Source organism: Charadrius vociferus, unplaced genomic scaffold, assembly GCF_000708025.1.
Source record: "Charadrius vociferus isolate BGI_N301 unplaced genomic scaffold, ASM70802v2 scaffold257, whole genome shotgun sequence".
Taxonomy (NCBI): domain Eukaryota; kingdom Metazoa; phylum Chordata; class Aves; order Charadriiformes; family Charadriidae; genus Charadrius; species Charadrius vociferus.
Window position 1 is genome coordinate 261135 of NW_009649473.1, and position 24335 is coordinate 285469.

The 24335-nt window shown below is 39.3% G+C and overlaps 1 protein-coding gene across 1 annotated transcript in view; it reads right to left on the reverse strand.

Moving 5' to 3' along the window:
- Positions 1-24335, reverse strand: part of EEFSEC (eukaryotic elongation factor, selenocysteine-tRNA-specific) — a 92495-nt gene that overhangs the window by 35343 nt on the left and 32817 nt on the right. The window contains exons 4-5 of the mRNA XM_009889880.1: positions 19822-20463; positions 5228-5384 (exon numbers count right to left, since the gene is read on the reverse strand). Coding sequence (XP_009888182.1) covers positions 5228-5384; positions 19822-20463 — 799 coding nt within the window. The remainder of the gene's footprint in view (positions 1-5227; positions 5385-19821; positions 20464-24335) is intronic.

Below are 24335 nucleotides of genomic sequence, written 5' to 3' on the forward strand. Positions count from 1 at the left end.
GTTGGGAATATGACATTTATCTCCAGTCAACTATTTAAAGCTTGTCGCCTATGGTTGTCAAAAAAACCCAACCCTGTAACTAATATTCCACAAATGCCAGCTACATTGGTGTGTTGAGAGCTACCTTAAGTAAGTGAGACACCCCTTGAATAATAATAATAAAAAAATATCAAAAAAGAACACAAGATATTTCTGAAGGGGAAAGTTACTGAAAACAATGTGATTCACAAATTTTTTTACTGTTGCATTTTTCCATCTTTGTATTGCTCTAATTGCTGTCACGCTATTTAACCTCTATTAAACTTCCTTGCTTAAGTGGAGTGCTCAAAAATAACCAGTTTGAATCCCACTTTTAAATCCACAATTTTTAACTGGAATTGAAATTATGTAGAATAGTGCTGTTCACCCGCAGCTCTTACATCACAGCTTTCCCACTTTGCAAATCACTGTGGGATCCCATCCAACGAAACAAGTATGTGACAAAATATAAAAACTTTCTCTCTCCTATGCAACAACACTAACAAAGCAAGGCAAAAAGTTACTGGCAACAAAAGACAAGGTCAAAAACAAGTTTGTCTTCACCTCTTGTAAGAAACTTAAAACTACCATTATCCTGTACAGGTAAAAAGAACAGCAAAGTATAAAGCTTGTATTCTAATACTCTCATTTGTATCTCTTCTTATGAAAAGTGTACCTTTTATTACATTTAAATTTGCCCAATTCAGAAGCGTGTTCAGCTGTTATGACTGTTAGATATGCACTGCTTCTTTCGCATTAGGAAATAAGGCAGCTTTTAATTCATTTCACATACAGCAATTTTTACTGTATCCAGTCAAAAAGAGAAGAAAAGAATTGCAGTCAAACACACCGCAGTGCCTCAGAAAGGACGAACACTTTACCAGCAACTAGATGGTAAAGACAGAAAGGAAAGTGAACTATGCCTGAGATATCACATATGCTCCAATTAGATTTTAAAAGTCACTACATTTTATAATTAAGCAGAAGACAAATGCAACATGCCAAAACCAATGAAACGGGCATATCTAGAGCCAATCTTTTAAAATATGTCATGAGGCACATCAACAGATCATGATTTTGCAAACCAAGCAGAGTTTTATGGGGTCAATTCTTGGGTGAGAGACAGTTAAACAAAATCCACAATTAGTAGTATGTTATTCAAACGATTCACTGAACTTTCCTCTGAATTTCTTATCATCTGGCATGACATTCCTAGGTGCAATGTATGTTGAAATAAGCATTTTCTAAAGACTATCATTGTTAGCTTTTGTCTTCTTTAGAATAAGACATTTAAACACACAGTTCCTGCCTCCCCAAACTTGTTCTTGATTTCAAAGGTGAACAGTACATTTCACTCATTTACCTTGACTACATAATGCAGTGTTCCCATTTACAACGAAAACAGCCGCCACACATCACCCACCTCAGCAAGAAGCACTTCATCAATAGCTCGCTGCCTCACACACACACACAAGCGTAACTTACAAAGCACTGTAGCTTAAATTGCCTTTCAAATCCTGTTTGTTTTTTTAAGCATCTTGTTAAACTAAGCAAAACTCTTATGAGTTTAGAGATTATGTCCTCCTTTTTATGTATTTGATCATACAACCAGCCTGGAAAGTAAGCATCATCCTGTCGATTAACACACCTTGAAACTTTTCCCTCAGTTAAAACACAAACAGCTCCACAATCTAACCCTACAGAATACCAGATCTGCCAGAATTTTTTGTTGGTTTTTTTTTTAAACTAGATGCTGCTGCAAACAGTCTAGAAAGTAGGTTATACCTTGTCATTCAAGCAATAAAAGCATGCCTGAACACAGAAATAAGATGAAAAATACATTGTCCTTCTACTTTCCACCACCCTGCTGCTTTGCCTGCCTGTTTTACTCCGACACAGCCACTAGCAAACACCCAGGCAAACTACACAAGTATTCTCAAAATGGAACTACAACTTATTCCTCCACATAGATGATCTGGCAGTGCAAGAAGTCTCTGCAAAATAACATCTCTCAATAGTCAAGTTACACTTTGCTTTATTTCATGTTATTAGCTTTACTTCTACCTCCTTGGACCACCCTGAGGGATTCTTCTCCATTATGCTCTTCAAATACTTGCAGATAATCATATCTCCCACTTAGACATCATTTAGCCAAGTTTCATGCATTTCTTTTCATCTTCTTTCCCTCATAAATCAGTCCCTTCAGCCTCTCCAGCATTCTTACTGCTCTTCCCTGAATTTCTTCCAAATTGCTGACATCTTTCAGCAACGGAGGAACTTCCAATTGCATGCTGTACTCTAGATGTGTTTTTTGTACTCTAAAGAAAGATAATTAAGCCTTTTCAAGAAATATTAATACTCCAAGTCTGGAATAAATATAAATCAGAGATTGCATTTTTTTTTTTCAGAATGGATAGTAATTATCCCCGTTTCACAGAGCAGAAGAGCAGAGAGAAGTATCTGACTTATTGCTGCACACAACCATTGCCAGAATAAGAAACAGACCCGTGTTCTGCCATTCCCAGTTGTGAGGTCTGCCAAGTTTCAGCCCACAGATGATGTAAGACAACGTTCCCAGGCTGTGATCTATAGGCAAACACAAGCCATTTCCCAAGTGACTATGGAACAACACTTGGGGATCCCAACGCTTGCTGATGTGAGCAGCCACGGTGCTGGAGGCTGTTGGCGCCAGCGGGACCACGCAACACCCTACAACGTGCCCTGGTCTGCTATTACCTTAAGCAGTCAGGCCACAAGTCTCTGATATATCTACCTGATTTTTATTGCTAAGTAGAGGTTTGTTTCTAAAGCCAGCCCTCAGGTATCATCAGGTTAACCACCCGAACAAGCTCTTCAATTCCAGAGGTTAAGACTGGTTCTAAATATAAGAGGACAGACTGACTGCCAGGCTGAGGCAGTCCAAGGCAGTTCTCAACTTGCATGTTTCCTTCCCTTCCATCCCACTCCCCAATACATTTGTGAAGGAATCGCAGGGAAACAACTTCTGAAAAATTAAGAGGAGCTCTTCGCAAAAGAAATCTGTAAGAGAGACTGTATGAGGAGAGGCAAGGCTGAAGAATGGGGAGGGAAGGAAGAGAAGAGTCTGATCAGTTAAATTTAATAAAAAAAACACTCCACCAAAACCCCACAAACAGGATGCAGACACATTAAAAAAGCAACACTGACCTAACAAAGGAATGTGAACTGCAGTTGACTTAAACAGCATCACAGCAATAGCCCTCCCCCTACACACAAATCTCTGCAACTCTTAAAGACACAGGTTTTTAGGCCCTTCCAGATACTGCAGTTCTTTCCCCTGCTAGCCACACGTTGTTTGATACTCTTAGCTTGAGCTAATTTAGCTTATTGCCTCTTCTTTCCAGACATCAAGAGTACCCAAGTTTGACCCAGACTAAAGCAAAGCAAACTAAGTCATATTATTCTGCCTACCTTAGAGAGGTATTAAATTCTAGTATTCCGCTACATGTTCTTCTCATTGAAAGAACAAACTATAAAGGGTCCTCTGTTTCATGGTCTGCTGTTAAACATCAGAAGAGCATAACCAAGATTAGATAACAAACCTTGGTGAAAGGTATCATTTCTTCCCACTAACTCAAGATACAAAGCAAAAAGCAATTTTCTAAATCTGTGTATGACTTTCTTAATATTACTGCTGGTTTGCAATTGTAGTTCCTGCTTACATCCACAACAGTGATAAAGACTCTTTATTAGGCTTCTCCCCGTCCCATGAAGAACCACTTCCTCCATCCAAAACGTGGAAATAGCAACGTAAATGCCATCCTCCTGTTGCTCTTTTTCACCATATTTTTGCCTCCGGGAAAGAAAAGCTCCTAAGAACGCTACATTTTTAAGCAAGATATCATCTTGATTTTCAGCTTGAACCCTTTTCAGCATTAAGGTCATTTACACATCATTTCACCACCTATCTAAAGGTACCTATATCTCAGTGAACGCTTAAAAGCTTTTCTATACTAGAAAATGCAAAACATATATTTATCCGGTGCAACTTTTCTTTAAATATGCACTGTGCTTGCCTATTAGGCTCTCAGACCCATTTGCAAAGTCTAGCATTCAATGACAAAACTGGAATTACAGCTTGGACAGAACACAGGAGGTTTTTTGTCTAGTCAGAAATTCTTATCTTGTGATAAGAAGACGAAAGGAAATTTGCTGAGGGTCAAAATTAGTGCAGTTTCATTGAGCCTTAAGTTAAATGGAAAATAGTCCATTTGCAGCAAGAAATCAGGAAACTTCAGTTTTCTCTGTAAATCAATCACTACGCGATTTTTTGCCGTCATAGAACATCATGATTTCTTTTCTCCCCTTGTACAACAGAAATCTCACGTATCTCCCTAAAGAAGGCAGAGGATCAACTAGTGACAAATGCACTGAAGACACTACAGAAATACAAAGTAGTTCTAGTATCATTTAAATCTTATCCCACAATCCGAGTTAAATGCATCACCTATTACTGCCTTTTGAAAAGGCTCAGATCAACTTTGCTACCTTAAAAGAAGGGCAAAACCCCCCTATAATAGCACTTTTAAACTCTAGCACCCATCATTCCCCATGCTCTAACCTAAGGAGGCATAAATCCTTGCTGTAATTCACCAAGGATGAAATATACAGTAATATATATTATCATAAAACCAGGAGACACAAGCAATAAAAAACCACCCCTCTCAAGATCTCTAAAAACTCATTTATCAAGCAGGTTTTGCTTCAAGGCAAGGTAGGTAATAACATGCAGAACAGAGCCAATTTAAGGAACTTGCATCCACTATACTATATTTAATAAGTAGCTACAGGTAAAAATGATTGCAGGTTTGCTTTCCTTTATTAGTTCAGAAGGACTCTGGTGCAAATCATACCTATGTTGAGGAGAGAGATTCCCACAAACCTTTCTGGGCAGAGCATGATTTCTATGTTACTGACATTTAACAAGGTGGCATTTTGAGACCCGAGTTTGTTGACACAGGAGATGTGGCTTCAGGCCGCTCAGTCTCACAATACACGCCACAGCCACCATCATTTCAGTAGAAGAGGTATAATCCACCAAATCATCAGTGGTCCAACTGGGTATGAGCTCATTTCAAAGCTTCAGCAAACTACTGGTAACAGACTTGCAATATGGAAAGATGCTCTACACTTGGCATAGATTAGTATTTGTTAGCTGATAAGCACCCACCTGGAATTCGGATTTTAAATTTGCCACTTTGTCCAAAACCACCGTCTATTATTCCATCTTCTCCTGTAGATAGTTTGACTTTTAGACCCACGAAAATCTGTATGTTTGTTTCCTTTTTAAACAACGAACGACCAATCACGCTGTAATCATCCATCACCTGCAAAAGAAACAGGGCTTCATGAGTATACAGTGACAAGAAAAATTCTACCTAGGAGTACACTAAGTTTGGTGACTTCTACCACCCTGCCCTTAGAAAACCATCTACCCCCAAACGAACAAAACTCTAGATGAGTCATCAAAACTGCTGAGTTTCAGGCAATTTGTGTCTAAAACCATAGAAGACTGAATTAATGTATTTCTGCTTTTGCTTCCTTTCTTCTAATACAGGAGAACAAACCTGCATCAGAACATGCTGTAAAGATCAGTTAATTAAAATCTCTTTTCTACTTTGAAACATTTCCATGAAAGTCACTTAAGTACCTACGCTCACAAAAAGTTTATTCCACTACTTATCCTACAGCTAAGCACATTATCGCCTACATAAACATTCTGTCTCTTAGCTCCAGACCTGCACTCCAACAGCCGCACTTCCAAAGAAATGACAGAATTACTCAGAGTTTCTAAATAGAGCCTTTAAATATTCACCTTTACACACACACTGATTTGTTAAACTAAAAGCCTTATGACCATTGTATCCAATTTTAATTTCAAGGTTTGTAACCCAGTGGGGAAGAACCATTCCAAGTTGAATTCTTAATTAAGCTATCAGGAACAAGAGGCAGCAAGGTTGGTGCGTAAGGCAAGATAAACAACCCTCCCTCAGGCATTACAAAGTATAAGGTGCAGTCAAGTGAGCCTAATCCTGTAGGTGTGAATATCCTCATATACCTAACGCCTGGAGTTAGTCTACCTCATAGTCGCAGCAAGAACATTTATTTACTCATCAGAAGAAATAAGGGGATACTACTTCAATCTTTTCAAGTTGGTGTTTGGTTGTTTTTTTTTTTTTGGTGGCAAAAGTTACGGCTCTTCATATCTTGGGAGCAATTTTTTAAAGAAACCTAAGGTCTTCAAAGACCAAAGAGACTTAGAACAGTAAAGAATTATAACCAATTTTGAACGCTCCCCTTTATTCAGTTTAAATGATGGCTCAAAGTATCGCTGGTTTATTAAGCTACTCTCCTTCCCTGAAGCCTCCTCCATAGACAGTAGTGCATACACAGACTCAAATACCTAGCCATTGTTTATTATTTCATTACATACGTATGCCTCTATTTTAACGCCAATCTCTGTAAGTCTAGCATCAGAAATTTGATTTTTGTTTTACTTTTAATGGGGTTTACTTGCTCAGCTATGAACAGCCTTGGAAATGGCTGTGCAATATTAGAGAGCACTGGCAGGACCTCACCCTGTCCCAGACCACATGCAGCACGAGAAATCTCTACAGCCCTTCTTTCTTCTCTCACATGGAAGTTGTGGATGCCCCATCCCTGGAGGTGTGCAAGGCCAGGTTGGATGGGGCTTTGAGCAACCTGGTCTAGTGGAAGGTATCCCTGCCCAGGGCAGGAGGGTTGGAACTAGATGATCCTTAAGGTCCCTTCCAACCCAAACCATTCTATGAGATGACAAATGTACAAGCAGCTGTGCTGCCAGCTGGGTACAGAGTCAAGGCTGTAGGCAGAAGCGTTTAGATGCCTCAACAACATTTACTTCCTGAACATCCAACTCCTCATCTTTTCCCAAAAGGTCATGTTTCAGGTTTTTTTTTTTTTTTGTGTGCCTGTCCTCTACCCACCCCCTCAACAGGCACTGCTTCAAGAAAGCTTGTGAGCCAAGGAAGGCAGCATCACTGCTTGGCAACCTCTGGCTTAAATTTAAAACTGAATAACGTCTTTTACTAGAGCCACTGATAATAGGTGGTGGTAGAGGGGGAAGATAAGCTTTCAGGCACACACTTGCCTTTCTTCGGGTCTGAAATAGAAGACTAGCAGAAAAAGAAGATGTTAATTCCAACCTGAAGAAGCACTTACATTCTCAAAACCATCTTCATTTTTTCAGTTGCATTAGCTAGTGAAATAAAAATATTACTTCTTCCTATAAATCTTTTATTCCTAAAATGAGAATTTCAAAACTGAACATTCCTCTCCTTCACCAGTGGCTATGCGCTTCTCGCCCCTGTGTTTGAAATACAGACCGTCTCTCACACTCCAGTGAGGATCCTCCATGTATCTATTATTTTTGTAGTTATGCCCCCAAAATGGCACAGGAAGCCAACTTTAAAAACAACATAAACATCTTTTATTTTTCCAAGAGCACTTCAAAGGTATCCTTAACTTAATTAAGAATGGAATTACAGGGTGAGCAATCACCCTAGGCTAGCACGGTGCAAGTTTAGAGCCTCCCCAGCAAGGCTGTCAGAAAAGCCTCAATGATTTCTGCGAACAAGTGGTACAGGCATCAGATACCTTTGAGTAAACTGCTAGCGATAACCTACAATTGATAACTATAACAGCAACAAAATCGATCACCATTCAGGTATGCCATAGTCATTTAACACCTTTTGATTTTAAAAACCCTCATCTTTTCTAACTAAGTGTGCTTTTTAGGGTCTTGCTCTTGTCTAAATAGTTTATGGAAGTAACCAAGGGCTCCAGCTGCACTGCTCCTTTCACTCCAATGGTCAACTTGTTAAAAAATTCCTCCTTTAGCTGATTGATATGTTCTGTCCATATCACCATTATTTCTGGGGCATCTCTATAGACCATTAGAAAAACAGCTGCTTTAGGGGTGCTGAGATAATAAGTGATTAGTGACTTGCCTGAGGCACCGTTTGGAAGGAAACCTAATTTACAACCCAAAGTCTCAGTCTCATACACTGAATACTATACATCTCATCCCATGTCGTCCATCCCCCCAGTTATCCTATCACCAATTTATCCCTGAAGATGACTAAATAATAAGAGAACGCCCGATGTAACAAGAACTAAGATAACTGATCAGCCTTTGCAGTAAAATAAATGGGTGAAGGAGAGAGAAGTGCTACGAAGGAAACCTCGTTTTCTCAACTTTGAGACCACGTTAGAAAAATAAAAGAAAAATGTTTGGTTTTGTCTTGCTTTGTAAAAAGGCACAGAAACGCATGTTGTTCTCTCCAACTGAAACTCAACACTTCCAATTACTTTACCAGCAATTTACCTCGAATCGCTGGATTTTAGGTTAATCCCCTTTGAGTTCGCAGAACATCTACAATGGCAATCACTTTGCCTATTAGCTGAACAGCCTTTTGGGAGATCTTTCTGCTTTTCTCTCAAACACTCTTTTTTTTTTTATAAAATATTATTAACTTAAAAAGCCAAATGCCGCAAAGACAGTAAGGGATACGCAGTCTGCTCTGAAGCAGCAGCAAGGGGCCTAGCAATGAGGGCAGACTAATTTTATTAACTTCAGGGAAACTTCAAAAAGCTTTAGGGCTTTAATGCCAGACAGAGACGACCCCAAAAGTCAGTTTAAGTGCTGCATAAACAAAGGATTAGGGCAAGAAAAAGCTGAAGGCTCCTTGCATTTCTTGTTTATATTGTCATATGACCTAGTAGGAGTGGGAGAGGGCTGCCTCTCTGACTTTAATCCCCCATGGTGTACAGTGGCGTTTCAGTTCACTGACCTACATTACGATAATATTTTTTTAAATTTATGGGCAGAGGTGCAGCATCAAACTCACTTAAGGACTTTAAAAAAAGAAAGGAGGCCGGGGGGTGGGGGGGAAATACCCAGAAGAGAAAAATTTTCTGGCTGGTATAGTCTCCCCCTCTCACTTAGGTTAGATCAGCAGCTTAGAAAGGGATTTCAAGTTCAAAGGGAACGTCTCTGTTACTCTTGTTTTATGGCTTAGACCAGAGGACACAATAGCACTGAGTTTATGAAATATCCCTTCCCACTTGGCTTTTGTGTTTGCAGGAAAAAAGTAAACAGCACTTTATAACCATAGGGGAAGTACGTGCATCTCTGGCACATAACGCTTTTGCTAACACCGAGCAGTTCACAGAAAAAGTTAACCACCTCACACTCCATCTAAGCAGTGCTTACGCCACCGTATATTGTTTGCACGACCACAGTTAATGTTACACACGTTGGCGTTCAGTGCAAACCATAGTATAATTCCAAGGAAAAATACCTCTGCGATTTCCCTTTGAGCAGGGATAGCAAACTATACTGTCCAGCCTGTTAAATCACCCTCATTTTTAAGATAACTTGGAAATTACTGTCATCTGAACACCCTCTCAAACAATCCATCACACACATTTTGAGAGCAAATAACTCGGTGTCTTAACATATCTGTGGAGAAAAAGAAAAGGGGATCAGAACAGAAACACAAAGGAGGAAACAAAGCAGTGCCAGAATGAGACGCAAAATAAGAAAAGGTTTAAGACAGAGAAAGTGAAAGAACAGAATATTAAATACTAGAGACACGGAGAGAAAAAAAATAACCTTTTCTGATTCAATCTGAAATTATATGCTTTTAAATAGAAATAAACCAATTTTTTTAAAAAGGATAAAAACAGGTCTGAGGATTATTCTCAGCAAACTGATAAATGGCCCATTGAAACCAAAGCAGAAAACAACAGGAGAGGAAACAAAAAGACCCTATGACTAATACTGAAAATACAAAATATTTTTATTACTTTTTTGTACTTCAGAAAAAGTACACTTGAGACATCTTCATCATGATCAATGACAGCTCATTTATTTCTAGAAAACAGTTTCGAGCACTTTCCATTTCTGTGTCAGGAATGGGAATGTTTTGGAAGCTGCAAATTCCTGTTTCTCCTTTTTTAAAACATGGCTTCACGCGTCGATAAAATGGTGGTACATGAGACTGCAAAAAGGATGAAAGAGAAAGGATTTCACTGACAATTGTGTTTGCAGCTTTTTTGATTCTCCAAAGACTGTTCTAGCTCATAGTTTGTTACTGAGAACCAGGTGAACAACTTGGTACAAAGAAAGAATGATTTGATCCAACCACACCGTTTCCTTACATCAGCATAAAAGCATTAAAGCCTTTTCTTTTTGCAATTCCCTCCCAGCTCTAGAAGCTTTGAGTTGCGTGCTGGGCTCCAACAACCTTTTTTCTCACCATCCTCTAAGAGAACAAACTGAACTTCTGCCCTTGAACATACATCCAGGAGGAAAGAACAGAGATGAAAAGTTCATCTCCTTCAGTACTTTGTGTCTTATTACAGCTGTTTTAATAGAGCAAGAAGCCATCATGCAGATGTCTCCGCATATCCACAAACTTTGGTGCTCGGATTTTCATCCCATCTCTCCCCAGCCTATGCTTCTTGTATCCAAGATCTTCCTCTCTCTGCCCTTCTCCTCCCTTCTCAAGTAAAGGCACAGTTGCATTTGAGAATTTCTAACAAGCAGCCATAAACGCCATTCCCTTTGCTGAGCGTTTTGCTATCACTATAACTTGGTTAAAACCAGTACAGGAATGGAAAAGCAACTTTTAGCATTGACTCAGGACAACGAGCAAGAGCTGCATAACCAGACTGGTTTAGATTTAAAAGCTCTATACATACCAGTCAGTGTCCTACAAGCACGCACAGGGTACAAACAGGGCACTCACTTCATTATATACCTTTACAGCGCAAGTTTCCTTCTCCCCTGTTTGAAGCTTAGAAGGGCTAAATCCCAAAAAACCACAGGCACTAAATTCCTGATACAGCCTAGTTCAGAAAACATTCATTTTACCAAGTAGGAAACTTGTTGATGTTGGGATTTCATTAACCTTTACACCAATCTATGCTGTGTTACCTTTATGTAAGAAAAGCAACAACAGAGAGGGGGGAAAAAAAGAAGGTTACAGACTGTTACTACATACTACACTGCTCAGGACCTCCATCTCCAGACCAGCCAGCCCTGGCTTGAAATACTATAAAGATTAAAAACCCTGTAATCCTTACTATCCAAGCACAAACCAAGAAAGAGGCTGTTCTGTAGAGCAGGAGATCTGTAGATGCAGAAGTCTTGACCTGGCGTCATCAGAAGCACACAGAGAAGACTGCTGGAGAGAAGCAGCTGAGAGGGTTCCTCCTGGGCAGCCAGAAGGACTCTGGTGGCATCTCCATGACTTAAGAACACTCAGGCACTTTCTTCAGCTATTCTAAAAGTATTTTAACTGTGGTGATCTCCGTTTCTGAGGTCTTAAACATCCAAAAGGAAACATCAATGAGACCCAGCAAGTGTCGTTTGGAACAGCGCACAGATCCGGCACATAGCAGTAGGTCAAAGATAGTGACAGTAAGTTAATTTGTTTCTAAAGGAAACTGCCCACAAATAGCTTGAGGAGGGCAGAGAGGAACAAAGAACAGAGGCTTTCAAAATCCTCACTGGAAAGTGAGCAGGCAACAAGGAACAGGCCTGCAAAGAGTTGCCTGAAGCAACCGAAGCCATGGGAGAGGCGAGAGCTGACTTCACGCAGACTTGTATCCGCTTCTGAAGGTACCACATGGACATACAAACATCCCAAGTCCATCCTCTCCCCTCCCAATCTAACTCCCACGCATGGATCCTCTGCCCAAAGCCTAACAGTCCATCACCTCTCTTGGACAAAAGTTTCCTTCTGCCATTTGGTTAACGAGGTTTGTGGTACCGAGCAGCAATACAAGTCTGTGCTACACTGCTGAGTATTTGTAACTCAAATCCTAGGGAAGGTGCACAGTAGAGGGATGGTTACAGTTCAAAAATATGTAGGTTTAGCTCTACTTTACCTTTTTACTTTAAAAATGCCTAGGAAATTACATTTATATAAAACCTAAGTTATTTAAGTTGCAGAATTGGGCACTTAAGTTAAGAAATGCCAGATGTCCATACAACCTTATTCCTGTCCCTCTTTGATATGCCCCATGATATATTCTTTACATGACCACATCCAAAAAAATTTCACAGGAACCCTGCCTTATTAAGTGCACAAGGGAACAGAATTAATGTTGCATAGGCAACTGTAAATCTGGTATTTCCTAACTTTCAAGTGCTTGATTTTGCAACCTAAGTAACATTCTTAATTTATTTTGGTATCCAATAAATAAAATGGTGTATTGGTTGCCTTGCTGACAAACCGATTCCCCCACAGGTGACTCTTACACAACCTCAGAAAAATCAAGACCAGCTGTCCATACACTTGTAAGACCCAAAAGCATGTCTGTATTTTAAATTTAATAATATAAATAATAACCATAGGTGTTACTCAAACCTTGCAAAATTCTACTACCCAGTCATGTGGAGCAAGCCATTCTTTTCTTAGTGAGTGAACAAAATACCAGTCTTATCATATGAGTAAGCAAGCAGATTCTGTGGCTTAGCTGGTACACTTTTATGACAAATTTATTCAAATGTGTTAATCCATACGTTGTGTCAGTCAGTAAACATCGCTACTCTTTTCACAGTACTGTTTAACAGAAATGGTATTTCTGTTTAATGAGCATACATCTCTCTTCCCCTTTCCCCACTAAGCTTCTCAAACCCTTTTACTCAAAAACTAAACAAAAGCCAATAAATAAATGCATCTTTTATATTCCTATTTTACAGTGCATTTTAACTGGCGAGTGTGCTGTGCACTTTTATTCACCTGATTGCCTTCATCTCTGTATTATTACTGTATTTAGCATACCATCAGCAGCCAAGCAGAACCAAACAAACTCATGTTCAGACTTCAAAGCAGGAAAAATATTAATTGTGGCGTCTGCATGTTTACAGTAGATGGAGTGACATCCACCCACTTCTCCCAGCTAGAGTCACAGAAGGTTCTGCAGACAGCCCAGGTCACTGCCTGGGCCTGCAGACAGCACTCCATCCGTTTTCACGGTACAGTTCGGTCTTTTTACTCACTTTGTGCCCATATTAGTCTGTACACCATGTTTGTCACCCAGAAAGCGTGACTGCCTGGCTGATGCAGCGTTTTACTTGCTATCCTACTGGAACTACAGTGCCACTATAAGAAAATAGCAGATGAAACATTAGCCCTAGTAAGCCACTGCAACATGCTTTAGCTAGAAGTAAGTTAGATGGAAGAATCGAACTATCTGAGCAGGTGAAATTTACTTCTCTTCCTTCCTAGCAGCACTGCAACCACACAACAGAAAATTCAAGGAACAGTACCTCTGCGGCAAATATCTTAAATACAGTGCATCGGCGCAACTCTGCAAAATAAATTTGGTGTTACTGGTAAGATATCTAAAAGGGATTCGGTGAAAAAAGTATCACTGTTGTTCACACATGATCCACTAACACAAGAATCTTTCCAGACAGGACTACTCTGGCACTCCCATATTAACTTACTGCCTCCCCCAAGCAAAGACAACCTCCCCAGAAGTTCGGTCTCATCCCTTACGTGAACCACAGTGGACGTTCCTATTCACTGCCGGGCGAGTTCACTTTTCCTCCTTCGTACCCGCCTTCAGCAGTTTGGTGAAGCGTGTGGCTAAGCTACTGTAAACTTGACACACACTCTGGAAACTAGATGTTGGTGCGTCCACTCATAAAAAGCCATAAGGAATTAAAAGACAAAATATGGCTGATAATTGTTAAAAAATACCATTTTCACAACCACTGCTTTTCAAAATGTCTATCTCCCTAAAGGATAGTCTGAGTTACTGATAAATTTAAATACTATTTTCTCAAACTTCCTGCAGTTGGCTTAGTAGTACTCGTCTCCACAGTATCTCATCCTTCTTCTGAAAGGCCAGAAAGATCTGTTAAGCAATGGTGCCCTTCCATTTGACCACTCACATAATGCACTTGCTCCGATACAGCTCTTGTTATCCTACTGTAAGAAGAGAAAAAATCCAACGCTTTCTTTTAAAAGATGCTGAAAGATAAGCTTTTTCTCTTCCATTCAAGCTTCAGAAGAGATGCTCTGATAAAAGTCTTGATAAGTTACCCTGGCTTTCACATCTTGTTTCTGCAACAATACTTTTCTCCTTAGGGACACTTAGATCACACCAATATTCAAACAATCAGTAACATGGTGTTATTAAGCAATAAGCGATTCTTCCATCCTCCAGAAACTAAGCATGCTAGCTACATGATGGCCTCAGTCCCCACGAGAACAAGTTCGATAAGAAAACTCACAATCCGGCAACCTACAAAACTTGGGAAGAGTGGCTATGAATAAAACTACAACATCCCATGGCTGTGACACGTGCAACTGCTGAAGAAAGAAGTGCAATGTGATTACCATCAAGTAAAGCCTAAGAGCAAGGCAAATAACAAGGAAAATACATTTAAGAACTTTGAAACACACAAAGAGAATTAATTCTTCTTCATGTCAAAGGAACACAGAGAAAGCATCTTTAGGAAGGACAAGCCTGTTCTCATAGGAAAACACTCTGCTATACTTAAAGTGGGAAACAATCCCAGTTGAGACATGTATATATTTTCCACTATACAAGCTTGGAAGTGCAGAAGGTGCAGTTTGCACTAAGCCAGCAAGGCAGAGTTTTCCTTCTCCTTTTGTTTCTGCCACAGAGCTACTGATTTACGAGCATCCTTGACAATAGGACCCTGTGGCAACCATCCTAAGATAAATCCTGCTTGTGCAAACACTTTCAAAACAGGCAGAACATCTGAGTCATGCAGGAAAGCATGATGCACTTCTACAGTTCACCTTTCAGTTGAAGCTCACTGCACTCAACCTGTACGTCCATGGAAGCTAAAGAGCAAATAACGTGACAAATATGAAGGATTTATCCCAGGAACTGAGTTACTGCTTCATGAGTCAGACTGGAGTTAATCTGCAATTCTGCATGGAGGTAAAATTCAGAGAGGGAGGTATTTCAGAGATGGCGTTAGGATTAGTAAGAGTCTCTCTACCTACAGAACTGCACAGAGCTGACTGGTAAGCAGCAAAAGACCCAGGACAACACAATTGCTGTTCGTCTTCATGATTTGCTTGCCTCTGACTCCAGGGGCTATTGACCTGCTACAGTTTAGCAAGCCCACACTCACAGCCACCACCCCATGCTGATTCAGAGGGATAAAGTTTCTTCACAGCATCTCCTTTTCCCTTTTTTTACCAAGATTCCCACATCGTGTTCCTTAACGTGACACTAGTGTTCACAATAGCCCTTCTCAGCCAAGCTTTTACCTTTTTATCAGTACAAGCCACTTGTTGCCAGCCTAGCTCTTTTTCCTATCGAAAGTACATTTGTCAGGCAGCCAAGGTTTTGCAAAAATAAAGTATTCAGAGGGCAACAGTGTCTGCCGCCACATAACCGTGGCAGAAAGATGTCCAACAGATCCTTCCACTGAACTTCTCTCCCCCGTCTTGAGTCCTCTTTGCAAGACAAAACTGGACCAGTATTTCACATAATTCCTAAATTATCAAGTTAAGTAAATATAAACTTTTGCCAGTGCCCTCATAGTTCTGAGGGGATGGCAGATTTTGATTTTCCTTAAAACTAACCCTTTAAGACTTACTCTAAGCCCAAAACAAATCTGGTCTAAAGCAAAACAGGAACATGCACACGCTTCAACTCAAAAACATCAGAAAATCCTAACTTCAGTTTGAATCATGCAACTTCTTTGCAACCAAGATGCAATCCCAGCATAGGTGCAGATCCCAAAATGCCCCATCCTGGTTAGAAGCAAGTTTCCTGCACCATGCAGCACCTCAGACAACACTAACTTAACCAGAAAAGCAGATAAATGCTTTAAAGCCAAATTTCTCTGATACTACAGTAATACATACCTAAAAAAAATATAATAAAATCAGCAGACAAATAAGCCAAGATGTGAAAAGAGAGGCTCAAGGATAGGCTGCAGACAGGTAAATTCAGAAATCCTGGTGAGTAACAGTAGTTAGGCTTTCATTCTTTCTCTCCCAGTGCTCAACTCACATCTTAGCATTAAAAGAGGCAAGATACCAAAAAGGAACAGTGAGCAGTACAAGAAGTGCAAAGGTACTTGAATTTTTGTAGAATGTTTACCATCACTTGAGCAGATGAGAAAACCCAAGGAAGCTTAGGCGTGACTTTTCACTAAAATGTACTAATTCAAGGTCATTTGCTAGTTTAAGTATGATTTTTTTACCTTTTTAAAAGATGGTGTTTACCCGGTTCATAGATTTGATTTCTATGTGATACAGCAAAAATGTCACGCTTGCTTTTAGAGAGCCAAAAAAGTCTCTGAGAATAAATGTTCTTCTTTTATTAAAAAAATAAACCTTAAAATCCAGGGGGGTGCCATGTACACGGGGTACAAAAGAGAAGTACTGTGATGCTGAAGCTTAATGAATTTACAATTCTTACTATTCCATCAGTGCTCTGAAATTAATCAGAATAGGAACAAAAAGCCAAACTATAAATGCCTGATTTCTCCTGGGTAAACTGGTAGTTAAACTGTAGGGAATTTATTTTAATTCTAGCAGCAAGCAGGGGGGCTTGGGAGAGCCCACATCAGAGTAGCTGCAGCATTTTACAGATGGGTACTACTGAATTCCACTACAGTCCGGTTCCGAGAATGAGTTTCCACCCCATGCTGAACCCGAAGGCAGACGTTACGTGCCCCTGCCTCCCTCTCTCCCAGCCTTTCAGGAAGCTATGAAACTAATTTTCCCCAGCACTATTCTCTGGAGGAAAAGTTCATTTCTCGTGAAGGTAACATGTATTTTTTAATTATTATTATTTTTTATGCCTCCCCAGGGAAGGTGAGGAGGGGGCAGCTTCCTTGCTCAACAGAGAAAGAAATTTTCCTGTATCAGTGCCAAGAATAGACACCCTAAATTCAGCGATCCTAATCTCCAGCCATCCATCAGCAGCAGGGTGGGACCAGCTGATTCAGATTTTCTATTAGCTAGCGACTTTGTGTACTAAAATAAGTCACTGTACCACCCAATTGTTCCTGCTGCTCTCTGCTCTGCACAAGCACAGGCTTAATACCAGCTACCCCAACTAATGCTCTAAGTACTTCCCCAGCAGGTCCTTTATAACTGGCACAACCCTCTTCCCACCAACTCTCCCAAGTCCCTGTGTGCCCCTGCGACTTTACGTCCTGAGCTTTTCTTACATTTGCCCCACTATCCTTTTGGCACACATCAGGGAAAACGCCAACTCTGAGTATCTACTGTACCCCAGGAGGCAGAATCCGAGATCAAATCTAACCTGGAGACAAACTATTTGATGGCAACTATTCAAATACAGGGTCAGTTAGTATTCATATAGACAGTGATCAAGGCCCATATATAGGGCACGCTGAGAGACAGATAAAGACAGGATAAAAAAAATTAAAACCCCAGCTATATATTTTAAAAGGCATGGGAAAGTATTGAAACAGTTCACCAACATATCAGCTTAATATATGACTCTTAACTAATGAACGTGAGCTATTTAATATTTGACTATCTTCTAGACCAGAAAATTTGTAATTTGATTAACATTATTCCATTATTTACACAGTCAAATCAATAGCAGAATATGGAAACTGGCAAAGGATTTGAAAATAACACTAAATAAAAACAATTAAAAATGCACGACTGAGGCTAACGGCAAACTCTGTTAACCCAGTCAGACAAGTCACGCTCACACAGTTGGTAGTCTGCAAGTTTTCAGCTCCCATAGACTAGTGCCATGCGTTGGGAGCAAAAATAAAGAATCTGAGACCAGTTCATTTCACAGTTAAACAAAACACAAGCAGTGTGTGTCTCCATGGGTCAGGCAATCTTCTGTTCTCATTCATATTCCTACAGCCACAGAAATCAAAAGGAGTTGGTAAGTCAGGTCTTGCTGGGTATTACCGGCATAGGCCATGCACCAGGGACTAAATTTTTAGCAAAGATAGAGGCAAATGTTTCCTGAGTTCAGCTAACTCTAGAGCATCCCAAGAACTGGTATCCAGACACACGTTTGGTCTAGAGCTTCTCTGCAGCTTAGAGGACAGAATACTTCAGACCTGTTGTTCTGATTCAACGTTACCATCAACGAAAGAGAAAGGCAGCCGACCATTTCAAACAAAGGAAACAATACACCTGGCTAGCAAAACTTTGAAGAGTGACTGCTGATTTTAAGTGTCCCATATAACCCCTATTAATAGAGAAAAAAAAATTCAGAGAGCTACAGATATCCTCCTCCTTCCTACCTACCTTCCTAGAGACAAAATCGGCATCCAAAAAACCAATACAACAGCACTGGTCTGTAGTTCCTTTGAAAAGAATGGCCTTCAAAGTCAGTCATGGAAATTCAAAGGACAAACGCTTCTTTTTATTAAAAAAAACCCCTAAACCGGCAACATAGAAACCTCAGAGCAAATGGGGAAATATGAATGGCCCGTTTAATCAATTAATGTAGTAAGGCATTCAGAAAAGAACCTCACTAATTCAAAATCATGCCCTAACAGGGATCTTGGTTTATTTTTTACTATTAAATTAGTAAAGCAAACAAACAAAGAAGTATTCAAGAAGTCTGCATCAAAAATTGCAAGCACAGTAAGCTATGCTAAGTGTTCAGCCTCCTATAGTAAAGAGAAATATTATGCAGTACTAAACACAGCTTATGGAATGCTGAAAAGAAATAAGAATGCTAAATGTTTTGTTCAAAGAATCAGGTTTTGGATTAGGAAAATAAATAGTTTTTTATCCAAAAGTTAGTAAAATACCTACCGTACTAACACATCAAGTAAACATTTGCTAAAGTTTACATCAATGCTGCTCATTTAGGGGCAATTAAGCAATTAAATTATTTATATATTGCACATCTCCACCTAAACCATTCCCCATGAAAAATTCCACTACAGGATGTATAAACAAATGGTTCTCCACTGATTACTGACAGGTAACCGCCACCAAGATTGAGTTTATGACAGCAGTGCAACACCACCAGGCCACTATAGAAAGTGTATCTATCTGTACGGAAGGGACAGTCAAAATTCCCAGTTAAGTTTTACTCTAGATGCTAACTCCTCCAGAAAGCACGACTATTTTCTGGGTCAAGTACATACACTGGGGCCGATTAATACCTGTGCAACACAGAAACAACATGCACTAAACAAGGCTCCAACTTTTCCATGTCATGAGCTTGATCCCAACTTCAGCATGCTATAGCTCTGTATGGCATCTTGTAGGAGATTCTTTTTGCCTACTAAAATAAGTATTAATAGTTGAGGTTCTTATTTAATAAAATATAAACAATGCATAAAAGAATTAAGGGTTGTGTTATTTAATCTAATGCTACTTTTAATTTGTTTAACACTGCCTTTACATTTTCAATGTACTGCAGAATAACTGTGTAAAAATATGTCAATGGAAAGCTAGAAGTTTTGTCAACAGGGAAGAGGACAGATGTGCCACTTAGGAAGGTAAACAAACAAAGCAAGTTTGCAGGAAGAACAGAGTGGCTAGACATCAAAAGGATCAATCAACTTTTAAGCAGTGATTTCTGACTGTTTGCAAACAGACAAGGTGTAATACACTAGGTATACAAACATAAGAAAAGTGTGTATAAAGACTCTGGAACATAACAGCAAAAATTCTGTAGCCCACCAATATATGTAGTTAAACAGAACAAGTCTTTCCCCTTCTCATGTAGGACATTAAAACGACAGCTTACCCTTTCCACTTGTCCTTCTTTATGCTTCAGTTTGTACACTTTCAGCTTTGGAAGGAAACTCTCCACATAGTTCTTGTCTTCCATGCCTTGGAGCAGTACCCCGTGGAACGCCAGCCGGCAGGTATTTGCATGAATATCTGTATCCAGCTTGGAGCCAATCACAAGGCACAGTTTAGGACAAGTGACTGGTTTTTCAAACTCCAGCAAAGCCCACTGTTGTCTTGGGAGCTGGACTTCTCCTGCCTGGTTGTTTTCTTTGTTCTCCTCTGAAGAATTTGAGTCCTTGGACAAATATTCCTCTTGATAAAGATAATCTTTTTCAAAATCAAAAACATTTTCTTGAATTTCTTCATTGAAGTCAGCAGGGGCTGGACTGAAAAACATGACTCTTCCCATAACTGTTTCGTGACCAACTGTGATGTGGAACTTGGCCTTGGTCTGAAGAGCTCCTCGAAAATACTGGATTTTTTTCAGGGAAATTATTGCAGCATGGATGGTGTGAAGTGATTCTGGGGTGCAAATGAGACCTCGTTCCAGCAGTTTGGGATCAAACTGGGTTACGCAGATACCTACTCTGTCACCCTGCATAGCGTAAGTCACAGGAGTATGGAACATCTGCATAGACTTGACTTTCTTTGTCACCTATTGATGAAAGAGGAAAAAAAAAAAAGCAATTAATTGCACACGAGTGCATCACAAGCACAAAGCCACATATCACACCCTGCTCTCTTGCAAGATGACTGACCTTCTAGAAGAGTCCACAGTTCAAAAAGCAGAAAGTGGACAGACTGAGAACATACCCCATCATTTAGAATTAACGCAAGTTTGAGCCTCTTCACTTATTTTACTTCTGTTCATAAGACTAAGATTATCACAGCCACAATTATGCTGATATTTGCATATTGCTGCAATACATACTACCTGCAAATCAACAGCTATGCCCACCCCATGGAACAGCTTACTTCATGTACTGCCCCTAAGCACCTGTACCATTCAACACTGTAGCACTACCATACCCACCCATGCACCTATGTGACTGTGAAAGTTGTTTCATACACTTCGACTTAGTTGAATTCAACTGCACAACAGTCAGAACAAAAAAAAAAATTAAAATCTTTCCTAACAATGTATTTGTATGAGTACAATGTAATCTTGTAAACTATCACTGCAAAATAATTAGTAAAACAAAAGTCTACCCTCTCCTAGTCTATGACATTCCATATATTAACAAAAAAAAAATCCTTAAAGCTTTTTTGCAAAGATTTGAATGTTCATAAATAAATGGCTAGCATCACTCTCACTACAACATGGAGTTCTACCTGTTAGGATTATCGTAGGCAGACTGCAGCACCAACCACCACTTATACTTAAAATGTATTTAGCTCTTCCCAGATGATACAAAAGTTCAACCTTAATGAGCTTACTATTGTATTTGTTCTTTCAAGGAGTTCTTAAGGAAAAGAGAAGAATGAAATAACCTTTCAAAGATCAGTCTAGGCTCAGCTTGATCAGACTAAACCAGTTTAGATTAACAAGGCTTCATTCAGGCTTTTCTTTCAGTTCTGTCAAGAGTAGAATATTCCCCCACCCCAGTTTTTTGTGTAACAAAATGGTTTTTCTGATAATGTGTTTATGTTGCCACCCTGGTGCATTCATACTAATTCTGGACAGGTAACCATTCTGCTTAATATCCCTATATTAGATACCAAGCTTTTAATACTGAAATGATATTTTTGGCAATAAAAAAAAATTATCCCCTAAATAAATATCAAGTACTTGGGCAAGAGTCCTTAGTACGGAAAAGTTATACATAATGTATTTTTGAAGGGCTGAAACCTCAAAACTCAGATCCAAGAACTGAACTCTCCATGGAAATGCTCCATTCCCGAGATCATTTCTTTAGTATGTCTTTATCAATATACACTAGATTACACCGTAAATGCATACGGAACATTGTTAGAATATATCTCACTCAGCATAATTTCTTCTTCTCTCTCCGTTTTCTTCGTACCAATTCTACCACTATCAAAAAGGTTCATGTCAAACGCTACTGTGCGATTCTCAGCATTCAAGCCATTAGTATCTGTCTTACTTAGCTGGAACTGTTCTCAAATCCATCTCCAACCACTGCATGCCCCTTTGCAGCCCATCTTCTAATTCTGGCCCACACTATTTATCTTCTAACTCCTGAGAGTAAGAAACCAAAATACGTAAGCGCTGGTTAAAAGAATCCCAAACCAAAGGATAGGACTCAGCAGATCTGGGCTTTATTCTCAGTATGTCACACAGCTTAGAGCACATCATTTAGGTTAGACAACTCAGAACAGTCTAGAGAAGTTAACCGTATTAATTTAAATCAGAATCATTTACTCACAGGATAATATTGAAAAATCAGCTTTTTTTTCTGCATCTTGGATGCAATGTACAAATGGAAACAAAACTGTTTTTCACCTTTTCCTTTTCTACAAAGCCTGCTGCCCAATACGAAGGACAGAGTATTTGGCTTCAGACAAATCTTTGTATGCCTATTCCCAACATCACCAAACTAAGCACTACTAAGAGAAGACTGTAGCTAAAAAAAGGAAGAAAGACTCAGAGGGGAACAAATTGCAGAAACTTAGATCAAAATAGAGGAGTGGATGAAAAGTCTATTGGCTGAACTAAAACCTTCAGTAACTGGAATATAAAGAGTTCTCCAAATAAGTCAGCAAAAAATGGTCACAGGCATATACAGAAAGACGATTTTAAAAAAGGGGAAAAAAATCTAGCAGCTGCACAGCTTCTGGAAAACAACAAAAATCCTGTTTTCCTTCTTGAAATCATAATTATACAAATAACAATGGCCATGAGCTTCACCACTGCAAACATTGTTTGGGTTCCCTGTATCTCTGGCTGCTAACCAAAACCAAAAGAAATGCCCTTTTTCAGATTAAGTTATTATTGCAACATTTTTCAAATCAAATGCCACATCAATGCCTGTGGATTCTTGGAGAATCCACAGAATATTATGTGGAAGGTGATCAAGAGGTGTGTTCACATAAGAGAAAAACCCCTCACTAAAAAGCCCGGACCAAAACAGTTTGGTACGATCTTAACTAGTGTCAGAACAGACTTAAAAGGCTATTCTAAATACTCACTAGTATTTCAGTTTCAAGCATTTTTGTACTCAAATATATACTCATTATCCCTTTAGCCAAACCTCCTCGAACAGTACAGCCTACCTATACAGATCGGAGGGAAACAATTTGCCATTTACCTCCATCTCTCTATTCACTTGCAAGGTTGTATTCCCAACTGCAAGTACAATGGCTTGAATCAAACCCTTCATATCTTTCATTCACTATCACCTACCCCTCCCTCTCCAGTTTCCATCATTGTGATAGTTGCAACACTGGCAATACAAGTAATGTTTAAAGACTTAAAAAATAAATAAATATACATATAGAAGGTTTTTCTAAACATATGTTTTCCAAAGAAACAAACAAGCACTACAAGATTGAAATCACCATATGAAAAGTACCAGCCCAAACCACGGGGATCTGAAAGACTTCTGTGATTTCAGAAGTAATAATACTAGGAGTAAATCTTCCATCTTCTACAACCATGGACAGGGTGAATAAACTGACAAGAACTAAGGAATCTTCCATCCCTGTCACTCCCCAATACAGAACTGGAACTAGAAGATGCACAAGAGATCTATGCAGTTTTCTGCCTTAAATAGAGCCACAAAGATTTGTTTCATTATTAATATACCAGTTTATAATATTACTTTTCAGAAACTACCCACCTAAACAGCCGAGTGAAATTATTACAGAAAAATATTTGCCAGTCTCTAAAACAGTCTACGTATATTCATCTGAAACATTTTTCACAGAACTCGGATAGCATTAAAGAATACAGATTGTGTTTAAAAATACCTATTCTTGCGTGCATATACTCAGAATACATCTTAGCTTTTAATTAGGGATCTATGAAACATTCCTCAAAAGTGTTATGCCTACTGTCTCACCTTAAATTAACTCAAATGGTTAGGCTTGATGCATCTGACATGCAGCCCATAAATAACAATCAGAAGAATTAGCTAGCGCTTTTAAAATATTCACTTTGCATGATTAAATTTTTTCAATAAGATTTGCAGTTCTCAACCATGGCATACAAATCTGGCTTGTATCAGAATACTAGCTGCGCTCTTCCACATTTCTGTGTTAAACTACATTTAAAAGACCATACAGTTGTAAACTGTCACTTTAAATGACAAAAGCTTGCTTTAATTCCCATGTGTAGGGGAAACTTTGCAGTGGAGTATCAATACAGAAGCATTTTCTGGTGTCAAACAAGGCTTTAACAGGATGGCTCCAGTTCACTACATTTGCTGATGGTCCTCACGAGTCTCCAATACAAGTTTCAAGAAAAGTCTCGGATCCTGACTAATTCTCTTCCAGGCTGCTCTTTCAGAAAACAGTATCCTAATCAAAAACACACACTGAAAATTTGCAGAATCACAGAAATCTTCC